The sequence below is a fragment of the Gobio gobio genome (genome assembly GCF_949357685.1).
Source record: "Gobio gobio genome assembly, chromosome: 1".
NCBI lineage: Eukaryota > Metazoa > Chordata > Actinopteri > Cypriniformes > Gobionidae > Gobio > Gobio gobio.
In genome coordinates, this window is record NC_137097.1 from 43,439,911 (window position 1) to 43,466,094 (window position 26,184).

At 38.7% G+C, this 26,184-nt stretch overlaps 1 protein-coding gene across 1 annotated transcript in view; it reads right to left on the reverse strand.

The window, feature by feature from the left end:
- Positions 1 to 26,184, reverse strand: part of tanc2a (tetratricopeptide repeat, ankyrin repeat and coiled-coil containing 2a) — a 128,931-nt gene that overhangs the window by 34,937 nt on the left and 67,810 nt on the right. The window contains exon 3 of the mRNA XM_079826927.1: positions 19,288 to 19,470. Within this exon, the coding sequence (XP_079683053.1) occupies positions 19,288 to 19,470 (183 nt within the window). The remainder of the gene's footprint in view (positions 1 to 19,287; positions 19,471 to 26,184) is intronic.

A 26,184-nucleotide genomic window follows, 5' to 3' on the forward strand; every position in this document is an offset into this window, starting at 1 on the left:
GAAACATCTCATTATTATCAGTTGAAAACAGTTGTGATGCTTATTACTTTTGTGGAAACTTTTTTCTCTCTCCAGGATTCTACAAAGTTTGAAAAAATGTATTTGAACTAGAATCTTTAAATACAGTGGATACAAGGGAATAATTAGGTGTAATTATGTATTTGGTACTGCCAAAACTGCAGTAATGTTGGCAGGAAAAGTAAAGACTGTTTACATCGAAGTAATTCTGGCATTCAGAGAAATTGCTTTCCATGACTTCATTAATAATGGAATTCTTATGATTCTTGAAATTCCACATTATCCAATGTCCACTACAACTAACAAATCCAGACTCTACGCTGCATACCTGTGGTCTCATCCGAATTTCAGTCTCAAATAGCCCCGTTCGAATGCAATTTGACCGTTTCTACTTCGTTTACAAATCATACATGTCCTTATCTGCTGTGTTCTCAAAAGTATACGAGTTAGCAGTGAGATAAAAATGTAAAACACCACATCACACTAAACTACCAAACAATCCTCATCAGAAGTATGTCTGTGTGTCATAACGTTTCTTGAACTGAAGGACAGATGAAGCGTCCGAGCCAGCAGGTTCACAATCAAAGTCAAAGGCTAATCACTAAACTTCAAAAGAAGAGGTGTCCTACGGTGGCTAAATCCAGTGAGGAGAGCTTTTTCAGGATTAGTTTTTTTCCCCATGCCTTTCACCTCTCACCAGAACAGAACTGAAGAGAACCTACTGCAAAACAAAACAGTCTTTCCCAGAAATACTGGGCGAGTCGCCTCACCTCTGAGGCACATGCTTGTCTTACTGTCAAACCCGTCCTCAGAGACTAAAAATTTATCTCAGATAAACCAAAGCCTCAGGCAGCAGCGGCTCTGTGCAGCAGATATGGTTAGCTTTTATAAGTAGTCCTAAAAAACGATCTAAAAGAAAAAAATCTCTGTATAACAGTTACCAAAAGAGCCCTGAACAAGAAAAATCAACACAATAGATGCTACAGCTAAATATGCTAATTTGTTCAAAGTATACGAATGGCCATCTATGACCTGAAAACTTTGGGCCTTTTGGAGCATTTCAATACACGCATATACATCTGCTATTTTACAATGGTTTCAAAAGTTGCTTGGACATAACGATTAAAACAATAAAATGCTACAGCTAATTACGCTAATCAGGCAAAGCATCTATAGGTCAAAGCATAAAAACTAGTAAAAATACATTTTTGTTAATTGAAATAAAACATATCTATATCTGTTATTTTATAAATATTATATAAACTATAATGAGAAATGTTAATAATAAGCACTAAAATTACTAATAAAAAAAGCATGCATACATACATATATAAAACATTTTTAGATTTTTTAAAACTAAAATTAAAATGAAAGCTGAAAACATAAACCTAAAAAGCTAATTCAAAATATGAATACAACTATAATAGTATATAAATAATACCAAAATAACACTGTGAGGAGGGATGTAATATTTCAATTTCAGTAGTTTAATATGAAACCTTATGCAATATCAAGACGCCGTTCGTTCGTACAAAAGAGTGTAAAGTCAACAAAGTAAAGCTAATGACTTCTTTTTGCCATCTTGCGCATTTTGTTTCTGCACTTAACTGTCTAGCCACCGTTTACAGCTGTGCAAAGAACAATACTTTTTTTTTACCAGACAATATAACCAAGCCTACAAATTGGTTTCCTGTTTTGAATCTCTTATAGTCTCTATAATACAGGAGTTGACATATGGGAATTTACTCGGTGGTGCAGTTGCAACACAAAAATGTTGTCATGGCAACTAAGGATTTGCTCAAGATTGTGCTACCCCTTTCATTCATTCTTCAACCGAACATTCCTCTTACATTTTTCCCCTATCGCCCTCTCGTTGCTCTGTACCTCGGGCGGGATGTATGTCACTTGTGACAGCATATAATAAAGTTCAGAAACCCACTAATGACACCAGCAGGAGCTAAAATAGCACAATGGTGGAAACTTCTGTTCATTACAAGAATAAAGTATGTGAAGTTTGTTTGTCTTGAGCTCTCTTTTTATTCTTTCGACCCACATTGCCATCCGTTGAAGAAAGCATTGTGCCTCTTCAAAAGTTCTCTGGCCCTCAGATGGTAAAAAAAAAAAATGATAGAAAAAAAAAAAGACCATTCTGAAATGATGCTTCACAAAATCTGTGGTTCAAAGGTGGGCCTGAGGACACGAGTATAAGAAAACATTCAAACACATTCACATATTTGCGCACCACACACATATCTGAAGGCATAACCATAAACAATCATACACACGTACTCATGTATGACTATCTCACAGCTAAAAAAAAGCAGCTATCACGCTTCAGTGCACTTCTGTCAGGTGACGATGAGCTATCTGATACTCAGACAGGCCGCAGGGGGTTGGAGACGTGTGTGGGGCATCAGCGGGGAGCAGTACTACGGTAAAACAAAAAAAGGATAAATACAAGGTGATTTGCGACCAACAGGTTTGTTATAGCTGGGATCAGATAGGGATCTTATCCCACAAATCTATTCAGCTTTAAACTAAAAGTCTGACGACTACAAGTCTTTACTACAACAGTACCATTCAACACAGGAAAATAATCATGAAAACAGGATGAACATTGTTCATGAATACTGTTCAGTAACCAAAAAAGCTAAAGTTGCAAAAAGTATATATATATATATATATATATATATATATATATATATATATATATATATATATATATATATATATATATATATATATATATATATATATGATAAATTAACCATTTAAATAATGATTAAATTTAATTAATTAAATTATTGAATTAATTGATAGCCCTAGCAAATGATAATCCACGAAAGTGCCTCAAAAACAAACCTAAGGGGTTATGCCTGCTATTCAAAATGACGACACCAAAAACCTCAGATGTTTAAGTCGTATGTCTCATAACGCCCCCGTGGGAGTCACTTAAAGTTCCACTCTAACTCCACAACAGAGCAACAAATTCAGCTCCGCTTCCTGTTTCAGACCCCCTGGGGGAGGACAGTCCCACGGGAAAGCATGCTGTTTGTGCTTTCACAAGAGCAAAAAACATCAGCATTGCAGGAGTTTAAACCTAGTCATTCGTCATGGCATTGCCTCCTGTAAAACCCTACAGACCTGCAGCAGAGGTTATAGGAATGCTGATTGGTCCAATGACAAAGGTATGACTTACAGCCCTTGATATGCACCGCTGGCCTTTTAAAATCAGAGCAGAAATCAGTGCCGTATAAAGGCAATCGACACATGGCTTCTAACAAAACCACACATGCAAAAAGCTGCTTGCGTAGCAGAGAATGTAATACTCAGCAAAAAAAAAAAGGGGGGAAAAAAATAGAAAGGTTGAACTTCTAATAGCAGGGTTGCAGTTAGTGAGGCAGGGCGCATTTAAACTAATAATTCAAATATCATTCCATTGCCTCTGACACAGGGTTTCCTACATTTGCAAAAGGCTGCATACCGTCCCACTGAACTGCAGGGAAGCCAACACTTGGCCTACCATGACAATACTGCAGTTGGACACACTGGAGATCTTTCTCAAACACACATTACAGACCATCCTGGACAATATTACTCTATAACTACATTTAAAACAAAACAAAAAACATTATTTAATGTAAAGTAATTTAGTAAACTTAAGTAAATGTGGTACGAGCTCAGGCAAAATGCTAGGTTGCAGGGAGGGAGGGACGGATGGACGGATGTACAGACAGACAGACAGACAGACAGACAGACAGATAGATAGATATATAGATAGAATGACAGACAGATTGCAGAAGTATAATGCATAGAGTTGGGGGATTAAAAAAAGGGACAGAGAAAAACAGAAAGAGAGATGACACCAAGCACAATTGGATGGGCTGAATTACATTTGCCCACAAGCAATGCTGCTTCAAGAAAGTCTATGTCCGAAAATAACATCCCAAAGCTGGTTTGAGTTAACCGAGCAAAGCTCCAAGGCTCACAGGGAGGAGAAGACGGCTGCACGATGACAGGGTGACTGTCTGAACAGGGCGGCACAGCTAACAAGCCAAGCACCAAGCTGCGGACCGGCTGTGCTGGCGGTTTACAAATAGAAGGCACAAGGAAAAAAAAGAACAACAAAGAGCCTTGCAAACAAACTCTTGGCTAAATAAATAGGCTAGAGAAAAATCTGGTCTGTCATTGTAAGACATTTTAAGCATGAAAAATGCAGTGTCAAATCAGTGGAAACACTTGTGTCTGCTTTCCAGAATACAAGTGGCTGGTTGAGACTGCTAACCCACACTGGTTTCCAGATCTTGTATTACCGTGGCATTGAGATCAATCAGATTTCTGTAAACAAGTTTTCTAGATCTTTTACCTGGTCAGTGATAAACCACATTTGATGATGGAAATAAACCGTCATAAACTGACTGTTTTCCGTGCAGACTGGAACCTGAACACGGTCCAAAAAATTATACAGCTGTAAAATGATAAGATTTAACAACGACCATTGTCTTTGCCTATATCATTGTCTTTGTTTTCCGTTTCTGAATACATACAACACATTCATTTTTCACAAGTCTGATACAAATCACCTCTGTAAGTAATTTATAAGTCAGTCAAATCTGATTAAAATAATTTTTGGTTACACTTTATTTTAAGGTGTCCTTGTTATAATGTTATTACACATTTAAGTATTGAGTAATAAATTAAAGGGGTCATGAACTGGCTTTTTAAAACTTTGTAATACTGTTGTCTGAGGTCAACTTATGACGTTTGTGTGGTTTTCACATTAAAAAACATCATAATGAATAAGTAATAGGCTTTTTTCTACCCTGGTTTGGAGGCTCTCTCAAGAAACACTGGGTTGTGATGGGCGTGCCGCACTGAAGACTTGGAAGTAAACACCCACGGCTAGGATTGGATAACAGTTTTGAATATTTAATGAGCTTCAGCTCCCCTGTGAGTACACAAGGAATTGTTTTGAAAGGGCTTGCAAAATATCTTTATCAAACAAACACAATGATTTCTCTCTCATCCACCCGCGATTGATTGGAATGTTATTTTTGTATTACTTGGCCCCCCCGATCGGTGGATATAAGCGCAAACCTTGCATCACACACACACACACACGCCAAGTAGGTTGCAGACTGTATGATCAAAACTTCCGCAATTGTATTTTTCCTTCAAATATCAAGTCAAGAGAGTGAACGCACATCAAGAAAGGAATGTTATTTCACTATTTAAGATAGCCAGTCAGCAGGTCGAGCTTACGTTTTGGTAGCCCGTCTGGAAAACACATAGCCCCGGGACGTTGGGCTTTGCAAGCCCTAGCCCATACATGTCTGAGTCTGATCCCAAATCGCAATGAACCAACTAAACCACAAATAAAGGATTCTTCAGCCTTTGACAGCGTGCTAATGTTCAGTTAGACACGTACACATAATCAATAGATATCAAACGATATGTAACAATGCAATGGTATCACATAAAAAACATTATTACCTCACATTAGTGTGTTGCTTCATTCATTCATGTAATCTCATCTTGTGTGCAAATCCAGTTTCTTGTTTACAAACGAATTCATGGTTAAATGAAGGAACAAACGCAAAGTCTTCCCCACGTGAGCTGGATATTCATTAAAAATAAAGTTCATCCATGCATTCATAATATTGGAATCTGAACAAAGCTTATGCCGTATGTTTAGAAATTCTATCCAGTTTAGCTCCATGTTGGCCTGTGTTATGTTAGTGGCACGAGTCGGTGGGCGGGGCTACAGATTCAGGCGTTGTTCTTCTTCTGTTGAAGCGGTGCTTCACTACACTCAAACGTCATAGCCTGGCACATTCTGAGATCAATCGTTTGCTGGGCCTGGTGTCAATAAAAGCTTTTCTTTGACTAACAAGGAAGTTTTCAGCTCTGAAACTTACAGGATATTCTTATATTACCATAACCTTTTATATATCAAAAGCTCAAGGGAAAGTTGATTTCTCAATTAATCACCCCTTTAATTACTTGTACTTGCTATAGGGTTAGGATTAGGCTGTGTTTTAGGGTTTTAGTTGCATGTAATTCTGCATCATTTATAGTTATTACAACAGTAATTACATGTAACGTGTAATAGGACACAGTAAAATAAAGTATTACCTAATTTTTAATTAATGCATTTCAGTTTCAACATCATCTCGTTTTTTATTTGTAATTCGTTGCCATTAAAATGTACCCACAGTGACAGGAGCAATAAACATTTATCATGCACAGCAAAAATGGATTCTTAATGAGTCTTAATTGAGTTTTTCATTAAAAAATCTAAAAATACTTAAGACACATTTACTTGAGAAGCAACACTGCATAAGACTTGTTTTCAGAGAATGTATTTTTAATGCTAGTGTATTTTTTCCTCACTTGTTTTTAAACTTAAAAAGTCATAATTTACTCACCCTCATATAGTTCCAAAATTATATGACTTTCTTAAGTGAAAAAATTATGATATCTTTAGAAAGAATACATTCTCTGAAAACAAGTCCTACTCATTGCTTCTCAAGTGAATTTATCTTATGGATTCTTTAAATATTTAGCTAGAAAATAACATTTGCCTTATACATGAAGATGAATACATTGCAGTCAGGTACATATTTTATCAGTTCATTAAATCTAATTCCTCTGTGTTGCTACTGTTTGAGCTACATGAATGGAAGACCAGGAAAACTAAGAATACAACGAGAACATAATTTTAGCAGAGTAACACCATTTCCCATTTCTTAATATATTTAGATTTATATACTGCCCTCATAAAAAAACTGTATAATGAAACATTGCTAAAGGTGAACCAAAGTCTCTTTAAGACAAGTCATTTCACTCGGCGGCCATCTTTGAAACGCCTCTCGGGCATGCAAGTGCAGCTCCTATCTCTTTAAATGGGGGAACATCAAATTCTCCAAAACTGCTCGCCAAGCTTAAGATTAAATTTCATATTTGAAATCAGAAATGAAATATGACAATAACTGTCTCATAAATTTTGGGATAAACACTCAAATCATGACAAAAAAACTGGTCAAAGTTAATGCGCATGCGCAATCCTAAAAGCACGCCTCAGAACACTGCCTGTTTCTATAGCAACCGGAGTTTCTAACGGCAGCTGCAGTGACGCTATGACTTCACTGATCAACGATTGGCTCTTTCATTTAGAAGGCACAGCCATATTGAAGTTGCACTTTCTCCCATTCATTAGTAATCGGAGTGCACCGTCTTCCTATATATAAAGTCTTTGGGCGAACTGACGAGTTTGTGTTGTTACAATGTCAACCAATGTGGACGTGCTAGCAAAAGCGACTGTAGTCTAAACCGAAAAAAGGCTAAAAGTTGAAAAAACGAATTTCCCCTGCAGTGTGAACAAAGCCCATGTGACCACAACAAGGTAAGTGGTGCTGATGATGACAGCCATCTGAAGGCCACAGTGGGGCCCATCAATCATCACTCTCGCTCTCCACCAACTCAAACCATTCACACCCCAACCATGCATACATCTCATCTACTCTGAAATCTCCTCTAATCGAGACACATTACACCTCAGGCGGGTCTCCAGTCCATCTCCATCATTCTAATTGACACACAGCCTGCATGAGAGCATGGCGCTTCCATGCATCAAAGATTATGAGTCGACGTGCGTTATTGCCGGATGGAATGAGAACAACAGAGTTTGGCATTCCAGTCGTCCTCTTGACATTAGAACCATCTTAGTCAGCTTCCCCTCAACAACCTTTTCTTCATGTCCACCTCACCTTTTTCTTCTTTACTGTCCTCCTCTTCATCATCTTCATCATCATCATCATCATCATCATCATCACCATCTTGTTGTTCGTCTTCCACGTTCTCATCCTCACCTTCCTCATAGTCTCCCACCCAAACTTCCTCTCCGTACACCTCTCTCTGGCCATCTCTATCATCTCCAACAATACCTTGTGCACCTCTGGGACTGGTGCAGCATCCTGACTGGAGCAGGGACTGATCAGACAGGCTCAGACTGGACGTACAAGCCCGAGATGTACAGCAGAAGTGAGACATCCATTGCCTCAGGAGCGAAGAGGTCCGACTCGGTCGCGTCGCCCCTAGGCTGGTTCGTCCTGTGCGGTCGTACGGACGAGACCGCTTCCTCCTCTGCCACGTGCATCTGGCCCTCGTTCCGGCACACGCCTTCCTGACCGTCAAAGCGAAATCCATAATCCAAACAAGCGGTTTTCCCTGCTTACAGCTGGTGTCCAGCTCCACCGGAGAACGGTGAGAAGGGAGAGTTCGATCTGTTCGTTTTAGGGTCCATGCAGTCGCAAGGACTGAGCGGAAAATAAGCACCCTGCTTCTTTTCTCCTTCAGAACAGTTTGTGGCTGTCAGTGAATGGGGAGGAGAGGACTTCGACGGCGGTTTGGTTGCTCTGCTGAGCTTCAGAGAAACCGCTGGCTCAAGCTTTAACAGGAACCATGAGGAGTCTGAAAAGTCCAAACACCACAAAAGGAGGGAGCGAGCGAGCGAGAGCAGCAAGAAACCACGAAACCCATCGCTCTGTGTTCCCTGCTCAGCGCAGTTAAAAATGTTGGAAGGGCATGTGTTGTATGCACACACGCAAGGCCTGCACAAAAAGAGAACCTAGACTTAGACTTACCGGTCCAGAGCATATCCAGGTCAAGAATCCCAGCCAAGCCAGGAGTGACTTTGAGGAAACCCAGCTTCTGGTTTATAAAGGAAAGGTCCCCCATTTCACTAGAGTACATGTGCAGACTGTAACGTCATTAACATCTTCAGAGCCAGAGATAAGAGACGGTCAGGACGACCCCAAAACAAACAGAGAGGAGAAAAAGTGACAGGCAGGAGCGAAGCAGAAAAACAGATGGTAGTGCTTAACGAAGTGTGCAAGGCTGGGGGTCGGATTACGCTGTTGTTGGTCACGGGCACGGGCACGGGGACGCTTAAACTAAAGGGGCCAGGGGTCGCTCCTCTCTGACCCTTACGGCCCCGAGAGATGTATTCTATTGGAGGAGAGAGAGTTTTGGTCCAAGCAGGTCACGTTTCACTATAATCCCAAGACGTTCAATCCATCATTTCTGTCTTAGGTGGCCTCCACCCCAACCAGATAAACTGATCTATGACCACAACTGACTCTAAAACAAGATTTTATTTATTTATTTATTTCTTCTCCAGACAAGTTGTGTGTCTAATCTTGAAAAATGTAGATTTGAAAAAATATATATATATATATACATTTATATATTAAATAATTAAATATATTTATAATAATTTATCAAGAATTTTCCTAGGAAGTAATGAAGAAGTAAAGAAATAAAATTATAATTATATATATTTTTTTATACGCATATACATATATATATCTTTTTTTTATTTTTTTTATATGCATAATATATATATATATATATATATATATAAAATAAATAATAAAATATGAACCTCTATAGACGCCTCATCCATACACCCTCTTGTTTAGATGTTGTTTAGTGAACACAAATCTTTTTCGTACGGCTACCAATTGCATAAAAAAGGAAAGGGGTCTGGGTCAGCCAGTCTGTTGAGAAATAGAGCTTGTACAAATTTACATTCAGGGGATGATGTTGTGGGGAAAAACTACAGCTGCTATGCAGACGCACCAGAGAACACAACATCAAAACAATGCAGTGTGTTTTAAGTGCAGATGTGTTGATGTGGTTAAAATGAGGTTTCATACTCCGCCACGTCTCATAGCCTTGATTTTGAATCGCTTTAAAGAATAGCACATTAAGGAGAAAAAAAGAGAGACAAAACAAATGTAAAAGACAATTGACAAAAGCTACTGCTCTTTTTTTCCAAGAATTAAACAGAGTGAGGAGCTAACAGACAGAGTGCTCACAACACTGTGTGACGAGCTCAACTATTCAAACAGTACTGACTCCTTAACCTACATGACACAACTACAACACTTCCTACTGACTTCCTGTGACAGAAACCCTGAGAGAACACTGAAAAGACGACATGTGGTACATAGAGAAAGGCAGACTTCCCACGTCCTCAAATAAATAAATAAATAAATATATATATAAAAACACACACGTTATGGGAACCGTGATGCTCCGGATTCTGGCATCTTCTGTGGAACTATCTTGCCAAATCAAGAGTGAGTCTGGACAGTGGGGAGCTACTTGGGTAACGCCTGAGTGTAAATAACCCAAGAAACAACAATTGAAAACCAGGAAAGACACAAAGATATAGTCATCCAACTTCCATTGAATGCGAGATCTCTATATTTGAGCATTAAAGATGAAGAAAAACGACTCTTGGTTGTGTCAAATTTTTGGATTCAGTCAGTCACATAAGCCACTGTTACATATTTGTCTAACATGTTTTTTGTCCCAACTGAGTATTTGGCCATTTATAATTATTCTGGGGGACTTGTCCCCCTCAATGTCTATGGTTGTTATGGCCCTGCATTGCACCCCATCTTGACTTGTTTCATAGAAACAATAGTATTTTTATGTGAATCATTCCACTAGTATGTCATAAATAACATTGAATATACCTTAAAATACTATTTCAAAAACAGTTACTACATAATAACTAGATGACAATTAGATCAAATAATAAAACAAAATTGAGATATCCACCATCTTTGTGCACTTTGTGAAGGAATTTTATGCAAAGATTAAAAAGCCACATATTTTCATAGTGTCCCTCACTCCAGTGTGAGTAGTGAGTTATGTGAACATTTCAAAATATTCCTTTTTAGGAAGGAAAAATACAAGATCAGAATGCTTCAGACAGACAGTAGTAGGTACATTTAGAAAGTAATGATGTGTAATGAATAAAATAAAATAAAGGGTTTCCTCGACTGTCCAGTGCCATCTGTTGGATGCACATGACAATAAGAGCACATACACCAATTGTTTAATAATCACATAGCCAAATGTCCCAATTTCAACCCTCATATGAGAATACACTAACATATATTCTTTTCAATTTTTAATTTGTCTATTTGAGACCGAGTAGGTTGAGGAAGTCTTGGCACATAAAAAGCGATAACCCACGTCAGCGAAGGTGTGAAAGATTCCATGCCAGCACCGGAAAGTGACAAGTGTTGTATTTTAAAGATATCCCTACGATTAACAGACAGCCTCCCACACATGGACAGGTTTCAAGATGACAGATCTTCCGCGATCTGTTACTAATATAATGACAGTGCTTCTCCAGTCCTGCTCATGCTGTCATGCGGTTTCTCATTTCTCCAGCACCAGAACTGCCAGGACACCTGCTAATACAGGAAACCCAACACTCATTTACAGGGAAACACCTTTAGACAGAGGATTCTATGCTGGGATTGGCTGAGGTGATGGAATGTTCATTGCATAATTGTAAAGGACATTTTTGCAGTGAATTTAGACTCCTCTGGGGGGTTGAGTACATGTCGAACAGACACCAATGCATGACTGGTGAGCTCTGCAGACAATCTTGAGCAAATATACTCAAAAAGCACATATTTCCTGCCGAGCCGCTGACTGATGCCTACTTGGTTTTGATCTGAAGTGCTCGGCAGTGGCTTCAAAGATTGAACTGATTTTCTGAGGCATAAGGAACAAGCGGAAAACAAATCAGAGGTATTCATTTACATTTGAATTACATTTTAAATGAGTTTTCCTTGCTATTTATCACAAAGTCATTTACTGAATAAATGTGTACTGCCATGTCACATAATTATTACAGATATTGACACTTTAATTAATAATTTTATTAAAAATCCACATATTTGTAAGATCCATCTACTGAAACGTCGTCAGTCAAGTAAAATCTGACAACTGATTTATTTAATCATTAATGTATTAAAAATATTAGCTTATTGGCATTTCAAATGTTGCTAACAATTTATGAATTTAAAAATAAAAACAACAAAAAGAGTGTTGATGGAGGTGACATGGTTGTGACAAAAAAAGTGAAAGAATAAATTATTTCCAAAATTAAAATGTTTTAATTGTAAAGGGAGGTAAAACAAGTCTTTGTTACATATGTCTCAAACAGAGTAGAAAAAAATGAGCTGAAGAAACTTAACAGAAGCATCTTGGGTAGGATAGCAGGGACAGATTGTTATTTTAGAGCTGTGAGAACTAAACTCTGAATGACAGTTTCCCTTGGGCTGAATTTTGCGGCAATTTGCACCCTTCTTCTGCCGAAAACCTGTCAAAACCACACATTTTTCTTGCGATATTAACAGCACGAGGAAATGTATATCCAAGAAACATCACCTGAGGAAGTTCACACAATCTAACGCAATCATCAAGAGCAGAAAAACAATCATAAACAATGTTCAGCATAAAGAACTTGTAAATTATTTTTTTCTTAAATCAAAGAAACAAGCCATGCCACAGCAGTGATAATTATATAGGCAGTCACTCCATCAGAAAACTAGCAAGAGGTGGATACTCGCACCTGGACGCCATGCATTTTAACAGTACATTCAAACGTCTCTCTCAAACTTGCTTAAGTGTTTGAGAGAGAAGCTTCTTGTTTTGGTTCTGATACAAAACACAACAGCTGGTCGGTCAACACTCCCAACCCCCGTCAGAACTCATCCGTCACGACTTGTATGCTGTGATTCCATTTTAATGAGGAGTGACGGCTCATTTATGTCCCTGGTGATAAGGTGGCACAAGGGAGTGAAAGGCAGCCGACAACAGGCACCCTCAGATGATGCGGGTAAATTATGTAAAGCGTTGCCCTGGAGACCGAAGCATCTTAGACTGTGTCCACCACAGTTGCCATGATTAGTTCGTTCCTATGTGGAGGTTTTAAGCACAATGTGTTTCCGCAGGACAAAATCATACATATATTGACATTTCATTTGTCAAGTGGCTTTTTGTGCAAAAAAATAAAAATAAAAGACTTATTTCTTGATCCAGAAAACAATATGAAAACACAGTAAATGAAAATCACCATTAATGAATGAAATTCATGCACCACATAAATACACACCTCTATATGGACTCCTGATGTCCTAAAGTACTAAAGGTGGTGACACACCTAGCCGACATAAAAAAACTAGCGGCAACGAAAGCTAACGGTGTTGTTGCATCGCACATGTTGTTGCATCGCACATGTTGCTGCGCTTGAACACACCACAAACTAGCACACGTGTTCTGCGCCTACATGCAAGGAAATAACTGTCTATATCATCATGTATATATTTGTCATTTAAAAATCGAAACCATTCAGAAACTAGGACGGCTCATGTAGTTCTGAAAATTCACACATTAGAATGCTCCGGTAAGATGACGTAAAATTAATCTAGATGGAACAGACAGAAGGCTGGTCTAATTTGCTCACTTTCGCTTTTATTCTCGTGCACTGACTCGCTAAACTGATCAGCCAATCAGAGTGATCTCCCTCAATGACGGCCCGGCGCCAATTCAACATGCTGATGTAGTCGATCGGTCACAGATGTGAGCCCGACTAAAGCCGACATGTGGACTGTTTCAATGAGGAAAATGCAGTCAAGAATTCATCAGCATCTATTTTTTTGACTGTAAATTATCTGAAAAAGGCATATATTCTACTATTATTAATCGCAGGGGGCCTTTTCAAGTAACTATTTTAGTCTGAAAATGTTTTTGGAATCCCTACTCAATGATATTGACTCAGGTTAGTCAATGGAATATCAATGGTTTATCTTCCAGGTAAAAATCGCACGTCTCAATCACAAGGAAAAATCACAATAATAGCACACAACTAGCCGCACAATTTGAGATATCATTCATTGCTGTCGCGCCAAAGTTTAATACTTGGGTTTAGAGTCTGCTCAAACCTCAAGAATGAGCAATGGAAACAGTGATGCTTAACAAAACAAGAGAACAAGTGTAAGTGATAATCACAGACAAGAAGATTGGCAAAGTGCTCACCGTTTTCATCCAAAAACAGATCTCGCCTCTTCCTTCCTTTCAAACAGATAAATCCAAGTCATCATGTTCTCTGAAGTATAAGCAAACTCCTGCTGGTCTGAAGCGTCTACACTAGTGCTCTTGAGAAACTGATGCTCAAGATGAGGGAAGAGGTGACAGGAGAGATGTCGGATGAAGGGAGAGAAGGAGGAGCAAAAGAGAAGGTTGGAATGAGGATGGAGAGATACAGTGTGTGTGTGTGTGAGAGAGAGAGAGAGATCATTGCGCATGTGAAAGTCAGCGTCACCTGGGATAGAAAACGAGGAGGTGTCATGCTTCCAATTATATCCCACTTCTGCGGCCCCCCAGGCCGCTTAAACACCAGGCTATTTTCAGCCTGCAGAGGAGAGGTGCCACAAGAAGAGGCAGAGAGTGGGAAAGAACGAGTGAGAGTGACGAGGACAACAGTGCCCAAGGAGACACGTCATTCATTCAGAGATGCTGTTGTCATGACTAGGGGGTGCTCTTAACAGCGCAAAGGAGGCGGAGTCACACCATACGAGATCCATATAGATGCTACCTTCTCCTCGTTTTGTATAATATGCTCAAATTTGGGAATTCTTTGAGAACCTCATGAGATCAGTTCGTGGACAGATACAGCGCTGCTCTGAATTGATTAAGAGTGACTCAGTAACCACAAGATTCACACAGCCAGTGTGAACAGCCTAAAAGATGTACAGGCTGATTTGAATAATATGAGAGTGTCAAAGTCAGCGCATACGCACTGCATATTCTATCTTTCACACTCCATCCCTTCTTACTGCCATATGTCCCAGTTACAGGTACAATTTTAATGAAGCACAAATCCATCCATCCATCTATCCATCCATCCATCCATCCATCCATCCATTAATGTATCCATCCATGATCATGTTCACCAAGGCTACAGTTATTTGATCAAAATACAGTAAAAACAATAATATTGTAAAATATGATTACAATTTAAAATAACGGTTTTCTATTTTAATGTGTTAAAATTTGATTTATTACTATACATTTTCTGCATCATTACTAGTCTTCAGTGTCACATGATCCTTTAGAAATCACCAAAGCTGCGTTTCCACCGAAATTACCCAGAACAATTTGTCTCAGGAACTTTTTTCCCCCCAGACCTGTTGCTGTCTGCATTTCCATCTCGGTCTAAAGTACCGTTAGGCAAATTAGTACGGTGATTAGGCAAGACCAGTTCCCGCTGGATTTCATCCTCCGCATTTAAGCTTAATAAAGCCTGAACCTCATCGTCGGCCCATTGGTCGTATTTTTTACACTCCGTTATTGATTCGAATAGCAAACAACTCTTACTGCACGCACCGCAACAGACTTTTTCAAATAGTGGTTGAAATAAAACCAGTCAAAATGCTGCTTGAACTCAACCAATCAGCATGTTCAGTGCCCAAGTACCACCCCCAAAAGTTCCTGAACTTTGAAAAAGTACTACCTTGCGAGCAGGGACGTTCTGAGGGGGAAATTTTTACCCGGAATTTCATTTAGACCCTGGTCCCTGCAGTCGAAACACACCGAGTACAACCCCAAAGTCCCTAGTTCCTGGGGAAAGTTTAATATGCAGCTTAATATGCTGCTATGGTGATCAAGAATCTTATTATTATTGTCAGTGTTGAAAACACTAAAGCCTTTTTTTATATTAAGTTATGAATAGAAAGTTGCAAATATTATAAAAGTCTTTACTGGCACTTTGATCATTTTAAATTTTACTGGCATTCACGCACTTATCCATCAATCTATTTGCTCACTCATTCGTCTATTCATCCAACAATCTATCGACTGACTCAATCATTCGTTCATCCCCTCAGTCCACCCATTCATTCACTTACACATCCATTCATCCATTTTTCCCCTAATTCATCCTTCCATGCACTCATTTTTCATCCATTTACTTCATCAAACCCTCCATCCATCCATCTGCTGGACGTGAACACAGTTCTCTCACTTAAAAGGAAATAGGAAGACAAGAATCACACCATGCAGGAACTGTTATACAGATTCCCTAGCGGCACATGGTGAAGGGGGAAAAAAAATACGACAATGCTTTTGCATTCTCTCGCAAATGTTTTGCGTTCCCAGAGAAACTTTGCGTTCTCTTGCAAAGTTTCTCGGGGGAACCCAGAAGTTTTGAGAGTGAACGTAAAGTTTCTCACAAAAGCATAGAAAAATATATTTTTCCTCCCATCTCATATTTCTTTCCATCACCATGTCCCTTTAGGGGGCTCTGTATGGTTATGCTGGAACTAACAAAGAAAAATGCATTAACTTATTGGACCAACACATATTAAAGACAGGGCAAAGGTCACGTCCCTTATGCATTAAGTGAGGCTTTTGAAGAGCATGTGTGTGCATGTTTACCTGTACGCAATTAAAAAGCCAAAATGCTGGTGATTACTGTAATTGCACTGGTTAATATGGCTGGAGAGGTCAAAGGTCATTGCTCAGTCATTGGAACGGAAGCAGTTGCTCGGCAGTGATTGCCATCATTAGGGTGGAAATGTAGCCTCCAGTTCCAGGAACTCATTCTGAACGAAAAAACCCTAAAATGTTTCAACTGGAGAATAACTCCAATGTGGGTTACCAAGACTATCCATCTGGACTGCCATGAGATCATGTGAGCCGAGTCTCCCTCCAGCTCCATGACCATCAGTAATTGCAGCTTAAGTCATTCAAGACAAAGACACTAGATTTTATCTTAAGCCCATTAAACTGTACAGCACAAGCGTGGGGTACTTTGTGGGGGAAAAAAGAAGACTTGAGAGCGTGAATAATGAAAACATATGTAAGATCAGAATGGCTGTGCAAACACACAGACTCATCAGTATTCTCAATGAAATAAGAGCAAACCTCTAATAGCCAGCACAAATCGAATGGACACAACTTCAGTTTTATCTCTCTGCCTTGAAGGGACATTTACTCAACCTCATGTCCTTCCAAACTTGTATGCTATATGGATTATAGAAGAATATCCAGGTCACTTTTTTCAATATAATGAACAACATGAGTGTCATTAAAGTGCACACACTACAGTATATTTTAAAATAGTTTTGTGTGAAGAAAAGACTGAAATTTTAGTCAATCTTGAATTGACAAGAATCAAATGTCGATATACATCCTAGCTTTCCTTAGCATGTTTATAAAAAAAAAAAAAAAGGAAATTCTGTCTTTATTTGCCCACTATGGAAATATAGGAATATAGCACAAACAACTTTATGATGCTTTTGCATTCTTTTTGAATCTTGAAAGCTCTGGTTCCCCATTATTGTAACTACAAATAAAAGAGTATTCAGTACATTGTTTAAAATGTGGTTTTATCCAGTAGGCAGGTGAAACCCATCCAGTGTTTTTTGGCTTAAATCAAATATTACATGAAGATTATTGTGGGAGGAAAATGAACAGTGAACCAAATGTTCGGTGTAAAAGAGGGCTGGATGAACAATACAGGACACGGAAAGAGAAGGAAATCACACTTTCCGTGCTGTCCTGCTTCCAGGAGTGTGTGGCTGAAAACAAGTCATTGTGTTTGGACAGAGCTTCCGCGGGCTAGCTGGACGCGTTCGGTGGAACAACTCGGAAATGATAAAAGAAGGAAAAACAATGCATGGATGGAAAAGCCACTGTCGGTTGTCCAAGCTCATGGGGGGAGATGGAACAGCCGGGGAGGTTAAAGAGAGGATACATACAAGAATTTGAACTCAGTTCACAGAGTACGGTAATTCCTACTTCTGATCTTTCACCACTTTACAATAGAGCAGGAAGCAGGAGGACAGGAAACAATAAAGAGAGAGAGAGAGAGAGATAAGGAGCTATATACAGATAATGTATAAAATAAGATATAAAAAAACAGAAGTGCTTTATATACAGATAATGTATTAAATAAGATATAAAAAAACAGAAGTGCTTTATATTTTATATGTAAAAATGAAATATAAAAAGTACAAATTAAATATATTTGTATATAAATACATATATAGCTGCCTTTATTTATATTTAACCTCGTATAATATTTCTACCAGCCTTTATTCATTATAGAGAAAACACAAAACTGCTACTGCTTCCAGCTTCCAGTCTGATTGTTTGAATGTAGTGTTGCTGAGCTGCCATCAGCATTTGCTGAAAACAACATGACACTCCGAGGATGCGATTAGCATTTCTGAAACATTAACGGGGCACTAACAGTCCTTCAGCTGAAGTACTTCTCCACAGAGGAAAAAAAGGCACCTCAAGGAGGAAAATAATAAAATGAGTGCACCCTTGTGGCCGTTAACAGAAGTGCAGTGTCTATGATTAGGAATCATAAAGAATCAAGAGAGCAAAAGCATTCCAACTGCTGAACTATGGTTCTTAAAGAAATATAAAATGTATACACTACCGTTCCCAAATTGGGATGACTAAAATTAGAGAAAGATAAAAAGCAAGAAAGGAGGCATTACAATTTATCAAAAGTGACAGTAAAGAAATGTATAATGTTACAAAAAATACTGCACTATTTAACTTTATGTTCAGAGAATCTGGAAAAAAATGTATCATTGCTGCTTCCACAAAAATATTCATATCAGCACAGCTGTTTTCAACAGTGATAATAATAATAATAATAATAATAATAATAATAATAATAATAATAATAATAATAATAATAATAATAATAATAATAATACATCTTTCTTGAGCATCAAATCATGATATAGGAATGATTTCTGAAGGATCATGTGACACTGAAGACTGGAGTAATGATGCTGAAAATGCAGCTTTGACGTCACAGGAATAAAATTACATTTTAAAATATATAAAAATAGAAAGGTTATTTAAAAAATATAATTCAATTTCACACTATTTACTGTATTTTTAAACTTTTAAATAGAATCCTGTGTGTTCTGTGTTAGATTAACTGAGACTTGTAACAGCACTTGCATACTGTAGCCTCTGACTGTTGTAGTTGCTTCTATTGCTCTCATTTGTAAGTCGCTTTGGATAAAAGCGTCTGCTAAATGACTAAATGTAAATGTAATTATGCAGTAATTTTTCCTTTTCATCAATTAAATCACACTAAATGAACATGTGAACATGCAAATTCACAACCCTAAAAATTACACATTGCTACGTTCATTACATAGTCAAACACACGCACAAACTCGTTCACACTCTCTCCGGTGTGTAAGGTGAAGGCATTTGTGCCCTCAGTGGGAGTTCTGGCATTCAGCTGGAGTGTTTGAGATGGGAAACAGGAGGTGGTGCTTGCTGACACACATACAGTATACAAAGCCATACAAATACAACTGCAACACATACAAGACTGCACAACACATGCAATGTTACCTGGCAGTCTCTTGAGCGGCTGTAGACGCATGTTGAGGGCCTGGTGGGACAGCAGAGGAGAGGAGGGGAGAGAGCGCGACACGCCCTCCATGATCCGAATGTGCTGCATGCCCTCGGTCACTGGGAGAGGAGGGACAGCGTAATCCCCCTCGAACACACACTCGCCCTCCACAGAGTCACTGCCTGGAGAGTGAGACAGAGATGAATTACACATTCTTTGCGCTTGCAAGATACGCTCAAGCGACTAATCAAATGAGCCTATTCGACGTATAGACTCATTTGCATGTCAGAGGCACAAACATGCAGTTCAGCTTATTAACACTTAGCTATCAGTGTTCCTGAACAGACGACACCTCCAGATTTGGAAACCGAAAGAGAGAGGGAGAGATTGAACATGTCTAACACCTGGTGTGAAAGGACACCATTACAATTTCGACTGCACACTAGTTTGCTTAGCAAGATTTGGTTCAAACGGAACTCTGCCATGACAGAGAAAAGCAATCATACTATTATAGTGCAGTATGTAGGTTTGCCTGTTCAAAACAACAAAAGCGCAATATGAAAATCAGATTTCACAACTCAAACATGGCAAGAATGAAACCGACATAAAAATGATGACTATAACTAGACATTCAGATGCCTGGAGATGTTCATTTTTGTTTTACTTTTTTTCTTTAATCTGGTTGTTGTGTGCAGGCAAGGACATAGACTGTAAACTGATGATGCAGATGAGCGACAGGAATTATGACTCATGAATGATAGATTGATGACTGAACAAGCTGATTGAAGTCAGCAGAATTATTCAAAGGACTCGCAATTTGATTTGATTTGACTGGGTAGATTTACAGGAAATGGATAAAAAGCAAAAAGCCATTGCTTTTTGAGCACTGATATTGTGTTTTTGACGCAGACCTGGGTTCAGTAAGCCATATTGATTGATTCAAGGCTAAAATTAATTAAATAATTAATTACCAAGGCTGCATTTAATTGATCAAAATACAATAAAACAGTAATATTGTGCAGTATTATTACGGTCTAAAATAACTGTTTTCTATTTTAATCAATTTAAAATGCAATTTATTCCTGTGATGTCAAAGCTGAAAATTCAGCATCATTACTCCAGTCTTCAGTGTCACATGACCCTTCAGAAATCATTCTAATATGATGATTTGGCGATCAAGATTAATTTCTTCTTATTATCAGAGTTGAAAACAGTTGAGCTGCTGATTATTTTTGTGGAAAAATGTATTTGATGAATTGAAAGTTCAAAAGAACAGAATTTATTTGAAATAGAAATATTTTGTAACATTATACAGTAAATGTCTTTACTCTCCTTGTTGAGAGAAAGTATTATTTTCTTTTCAATATACATTTTTTTTTATACATAAAGAGCATTATTCACTCGCTTGTGATGCTTATCAGACAAGTGAGATCAGAGCGTTGTGGAAAAAAAAACTTTAGTACACTTCCCGTATTTACCATTCAGTAAATCTACCGTGTGTGTGTGTGTGTGTGTGTGCGCGTGCACTGCTGTGGTTGGGTGGGGTCTGGACTCTGATGTCAAGCTTTCTTTCTCTCTCTCTCTCTCTCTCTCTCTCACTACAGTTTTTCATCCCATTTTCTTCTCCATCCATCAGCCCCACCCAACATCCTCATCATGCACTCTCATGCATTTCATATCTGACCACGGCTCACCTCTTTCTCTCATTTCCCCTCTCTCACAGCGGTTCAGCTACTTTGGCATAATGCTTGAATAAATAAATAAACACAAAAGGTGTAGATTTTGAGCTCCCTAGACATCATTTAGCCATCATATCCAAGTAACATACCTATGCAACTACAGTATGTCCAATAATGCTGCCTAGGTAGGTAGTTCACTAGATTTGCATGTAAAACCTCAGAGCCAGACCCTAAGAATTCATCTCTTCATTCGCTCTCATCAAATAAGGCAGTTTTTGTGGTTGAGGACTCCTTTGAGAGTCTCTAAGCACTCTCACTTTCGCTCTCGCCTCAGTGGAAGAGGATAAAACCTCCTTTAGGAGACACGACGAGCTGTCAGGTATGGAATCTTTCTTTGTGTCTTCCTGAATTTGATGCTACTGCACTGCAGGACGTGGACTGAAGCAGAATGCTCTCACAGAAGCAGACGGCAAGAGAGCCGAGCCGAGCCGAACCCTCGGGCGTTAATCATCAGACACTATCCGCTTCAATGCCACAGAATCAGCTATAGTGTGAGTGTGTGTGTGTGTGTGTGTGAAGGAAAGCTAGTGACTACGATGAACAAATCAGACTCAAAATTAGTACAGAAAATACAATGTCCTTTGTTTCTGTATGAGATACTTTAAAGAAATTTAGGTTCTGCCGAAATACGCAGTGTGTCCACTGCAGCTTAGCTGCGTCATAGGATGGCGTCAGACAGGAAGAGGCCATGTTGCGCCCAGTCTGGCCACAGCGACAGATGGCACAGACAGGAAGAGAGGATAGGAGAGGAAAGACTGATGAATGAAGCACCCACCTGCTATTACAACAAATACAGACACACTCCTTGTGTCACTTTAGTTGTGCTTTCTTCCTCTACACTAATACATTCTACCAACAGGTTGCCAATATTGGTGCCACATGAGGTGCCTGAAGTAAGAAATGAAAAACTAATTTGCTACTATTACAATCTTAAAGTGCATGTTGCACATTCAGTTGACAGACATTCCATTTCTTTTTTGCTGAAGTGCAAAACACTTCAAACATAAAAATTATTTTAATAAATAATATAACTTTTTAATTGTAATTGTTTTTATTTATAATATTAAATTTAAAAAATCCTTTTAAAAATAATATAACATTTCAAATAAATAATTTTTTTTATATATATATATATATATATATATATATATACAGAAATAATTATATTTTCTGTGTGTGTGTATACACACACACACACACACGCAGGCACCAAGGGAACATTTTGTCCTCAATGTTGATGTGTCAGAAGCAAGCGTAAGGATTTGAGCGAGTTTGACAAGGGCCAAATTGTGATGGCTAGACGACTGGGTCAGAGCATCTCCAAAACTGCAGCTCTTGTGGGGTGTTCCTGGTCTGCAGTGGTCAGTATCTATCAAAAGTGGTCCAAGGAAGGAACTGTGGTGAACCGGCGACAGGGTCACGGGCAGCCAAGGCTCATTGATGCACGTGGGGAGCGAAGGCTGGCCCGTGTGGTCCGATCAAACAGACGAGCTACTGTAGCTCAAATTGCTCAATAAGTTAATGCTGGTTCTGATAGAAAGGTGTCAGAATACACAGTGTATGTTGTGTTGTTGAGTTAGCTGCTTTGAAACAATCTACATTGTTAAAAGCGCTATATAAATAAAGTTGACTTGACTTGACTTGTGTATGGGGCTGCATAGCTTCAGACCAGTCAGAGTGCCCATGCTGACCAGTGGGCATGTGAGCATCAGAACTGGACCACGGCGTCATCACGTGGATGGCCAGGTGCATGGATGGCACCAGGATGCACTACGGGAAGAAGACAAGCCGGCGGAGACAGTGTGATGCTTTGGGAAGTGTTCTGCTGGGAAACCTTGGGTCCTGCCATCCATGTGGATGTTACTTTGACACGTACCAACTACCAAAGCATTGTTGCAGACCATGTGCACCCTTTCATGGAAACAGTATTCCCTGGTGGCTGTGGCTCTTTCAGCAGATAATGCACCCTGCCATAAAGCAAAAATGGTTCAGGGATGGTTTGAGGAGCACAACAACGAGTTTGAGGTGTTGACTTGGACAAGTTCGATCCATGAAGGCAGCACCTCGCAACTTACAGGACTTAAAGGATCTTCTGCTAACATCTTGGTGCCAGATACCACAGCACACCTTCAGGGGTCTAGTGGAGTCCATGCCTCGACAGGTCAGGGCTGTTTTAGCAGCAAAAGGGGGGCCAAAACAATATTAGGGATATTGGTCATAAAAATGATTTGAAAAAATTTGTTTTTCAGTTGTTCAGTTTTCAAGTCAGTGGAAATGTGGGCACACACCTCAGCACAAGAAGCAGTATTTAGATTTTTCAATATTTCATATAGACTTTTTATGAATAACAAATATAGCAATTTTCAAAATGGCAGGTTACACTGTGGTAAAACTAAAGTAGGCCCTGTACCTGTAAAGTAGTTTTAGATTCATTAGAAGTGTAAATCACATCAGCAGGCACCTGCTCTTACGAGTACCTCAGGGGTCCGTTATATCACTCTTGTCACATGACGTACGATGCAACAACAGCGGCGGGATTGAGGGCTGCCAGAGGGGTGGATGCAGTGTCACCGTGATGACACTCACGGTGAGCAATACTGTGCCTTCGATAAGGAAAAGCAGCACAAGTGAAGGACACATCAGAAAAGCGGATTTACAGTGCCACCCGCTCCCTCGATGAGATGAAAGCATGCTTAGTGAGAGAGAGTTCAAGAGGAGGAACAGGCTTAAAGGTGAGAGAGAGAGCGAGAGAGAGAGGTGGCACAAACCGGATCGGTCAACCCAAGTGCAGGAGCTTAAATTCATCCCTCACTGAAGGTTTGAGAGGGTCCGATGGCAGGGGGTGGAGAAGGACCGGCTTACTGTTAAGATGAGTGGAAGGAGAGCAGGTGTATTATAAATTCAAGCTTGCATATCCGTTGCATCCAACCAGTATGCAGCAAATTTAAACCGGTTTAAAAGAATGATACTGTTTTATGAAGGCTCTCAACATCTTGTGAAAATCTAAGGCTGCATAATATGTTTATAAAAAACTAGGATGTGATGATACTTGTAAGTCATACATTGAGGACTAAAAGAGCCACTTAAAATAAAATAATCTGGGTAACACCTTATTTTACAGTGTCCTTGTTACACATGTTGCATGTACTTGCCATAGTAATAACTTTTGCATTTTTAATGCATAAAAATTATGCATACTTGCATACAACCAACCCTAAACCAAACTCTAATCCTACCCTAACCCTACAGTAAGTACATGTTGTTAAATAATATTACTCAGTACTTAAATGTGTAATTACACTGGAACAATGACACCTTAAAATAAAAGTGTAAGAAAAGTTATAATGGATTCATTTTGAAAAATAGAAAATAAAATAAATAAATAGAACTTAAACACAGAATGCATTATCAATAAAAGAATAATAAATCAAATAAATAGCCATATCTAAAACTGTTTATTTAATTATGTTTAAAATGCAATAACAATGTAACACAAATCCCTAAAAATATATGGCTTGCTTTATAAAATTAGTTAATTTTTTAATAAAATAAATGTTTTAATAAAACTCCAATGTTTTACATAAATAAATACTTTTAAATGCAAAAAATGCCATATTCATAACATTCCATGTATGAACTGTCCAATGGCATTTTGTAACTTGAAAGGCAAAAGAAAAAAAAGAAAAGCAAATAGATGCCAAAAAACGAATTATAATTGCTAATACAAATTCTAATTAAATGTTAAATTGATCTATGAATTGTTACATTTAACCACACTTTAAAAACGGATATAAATAAACTGTAAATATGGCCTTTGTCAATTTGTATTTGTCTTCTTGATGTCATTTAAATTTTTTAATTTATGTCTGAATATTTATTTATTTATTTATTTTTTTAAGTGGCACTTCTAGTCTTTTCCTAGCTCTTATGCCAAAACATCAAGCAAAGACAGGCTTTAGAAGACAGCTGCCCATGTAGAAAGCAAGACTTTCCAAGTCTATGTGACTTCTTGTCTGTCGGATAAAAGCACGTTTTACACTCAAAAAGGCTTGAGACATCTAGTTTAACTTCTGGTTAAATTTGCAAACTGCAAATGGAAAGGTGACTCTGATGTACAGAAGTAAATCTGTCTCGCGTACGTTTAACACCCTGAATCGTATACAGCTATAAAAATCCCTTATCAGAGAACACACATTGAGGGGTAAATGAACAACACCGATTGGGAGCTAATCAACGCATACTTCAGATACTCTTGTACTTTATTACATGAGTATTTTTACAGCCTCTCGGCGCGCACACACACACATCCGTTATGAGCTGATATGAGCCCAGTGGGAACTGTGAGTGTGATTCAGAGAGCTGCTCTCTAATTTATGTAGGCTGATAGCAGAACCTGCTCGCCTAATCAAAACAGCCCACTAAATCTGAGCCCGGATCGGCCCAATGCCCTTGAGCCTGGAACAGAACCATCACTCGTCATCCAACCACACACTGACAGAGCCTGGAAATAATACCAGAGATGTATAGCGAGAGAACAGGATCATTTCCCACAAATCCCCACTGAGACCTTTGTTGTGCTGCGTGAAATGAATATCATCAGGAGGTTCAGTCTTTAAGATCTCATGTCATGTGGTTTAACAAGAGCGTGTGCCAAACACGTCAAATCACAGACCCTGTTGTGTTGTCACTATGACCTTTGCTGGCATTTTAAACTGCATGTTCAGATCAGTGGCGCTCATGTGGGCGCCACAGGTTTGAATCTGGCTCGTGACATTTCCTGAATTACCCACAATCAATTCTTGTCCTTTTACTAATCTACTTTCAAAAAAGAAGAGGAATCACTATTTGGACAGAATTAGAATCTATGGTTTCATGTACGCCCAACTGATTGCACTTTATCTTATCTATGCATCATATTTTTATTATTTTAACTCTCTTTATAACTGTTTTAATTAAACCTTGTTTTTATTTTATTTATTTCTGAAAAGGGGGAGGGGGGTGTTGGTCATAGTGGTTGGTCTGGCTCTGTCTGTGGTAATGTAGCGCAGTTAAGACGTTCCTTGAAGAGAAATTGAGATCACGTGGGTAAATGCAGCACAGTTAAGAAGATTTTCGAAGAGAAATTGAAACTGTGTGGGGAATAAATTGGAGTTTGGA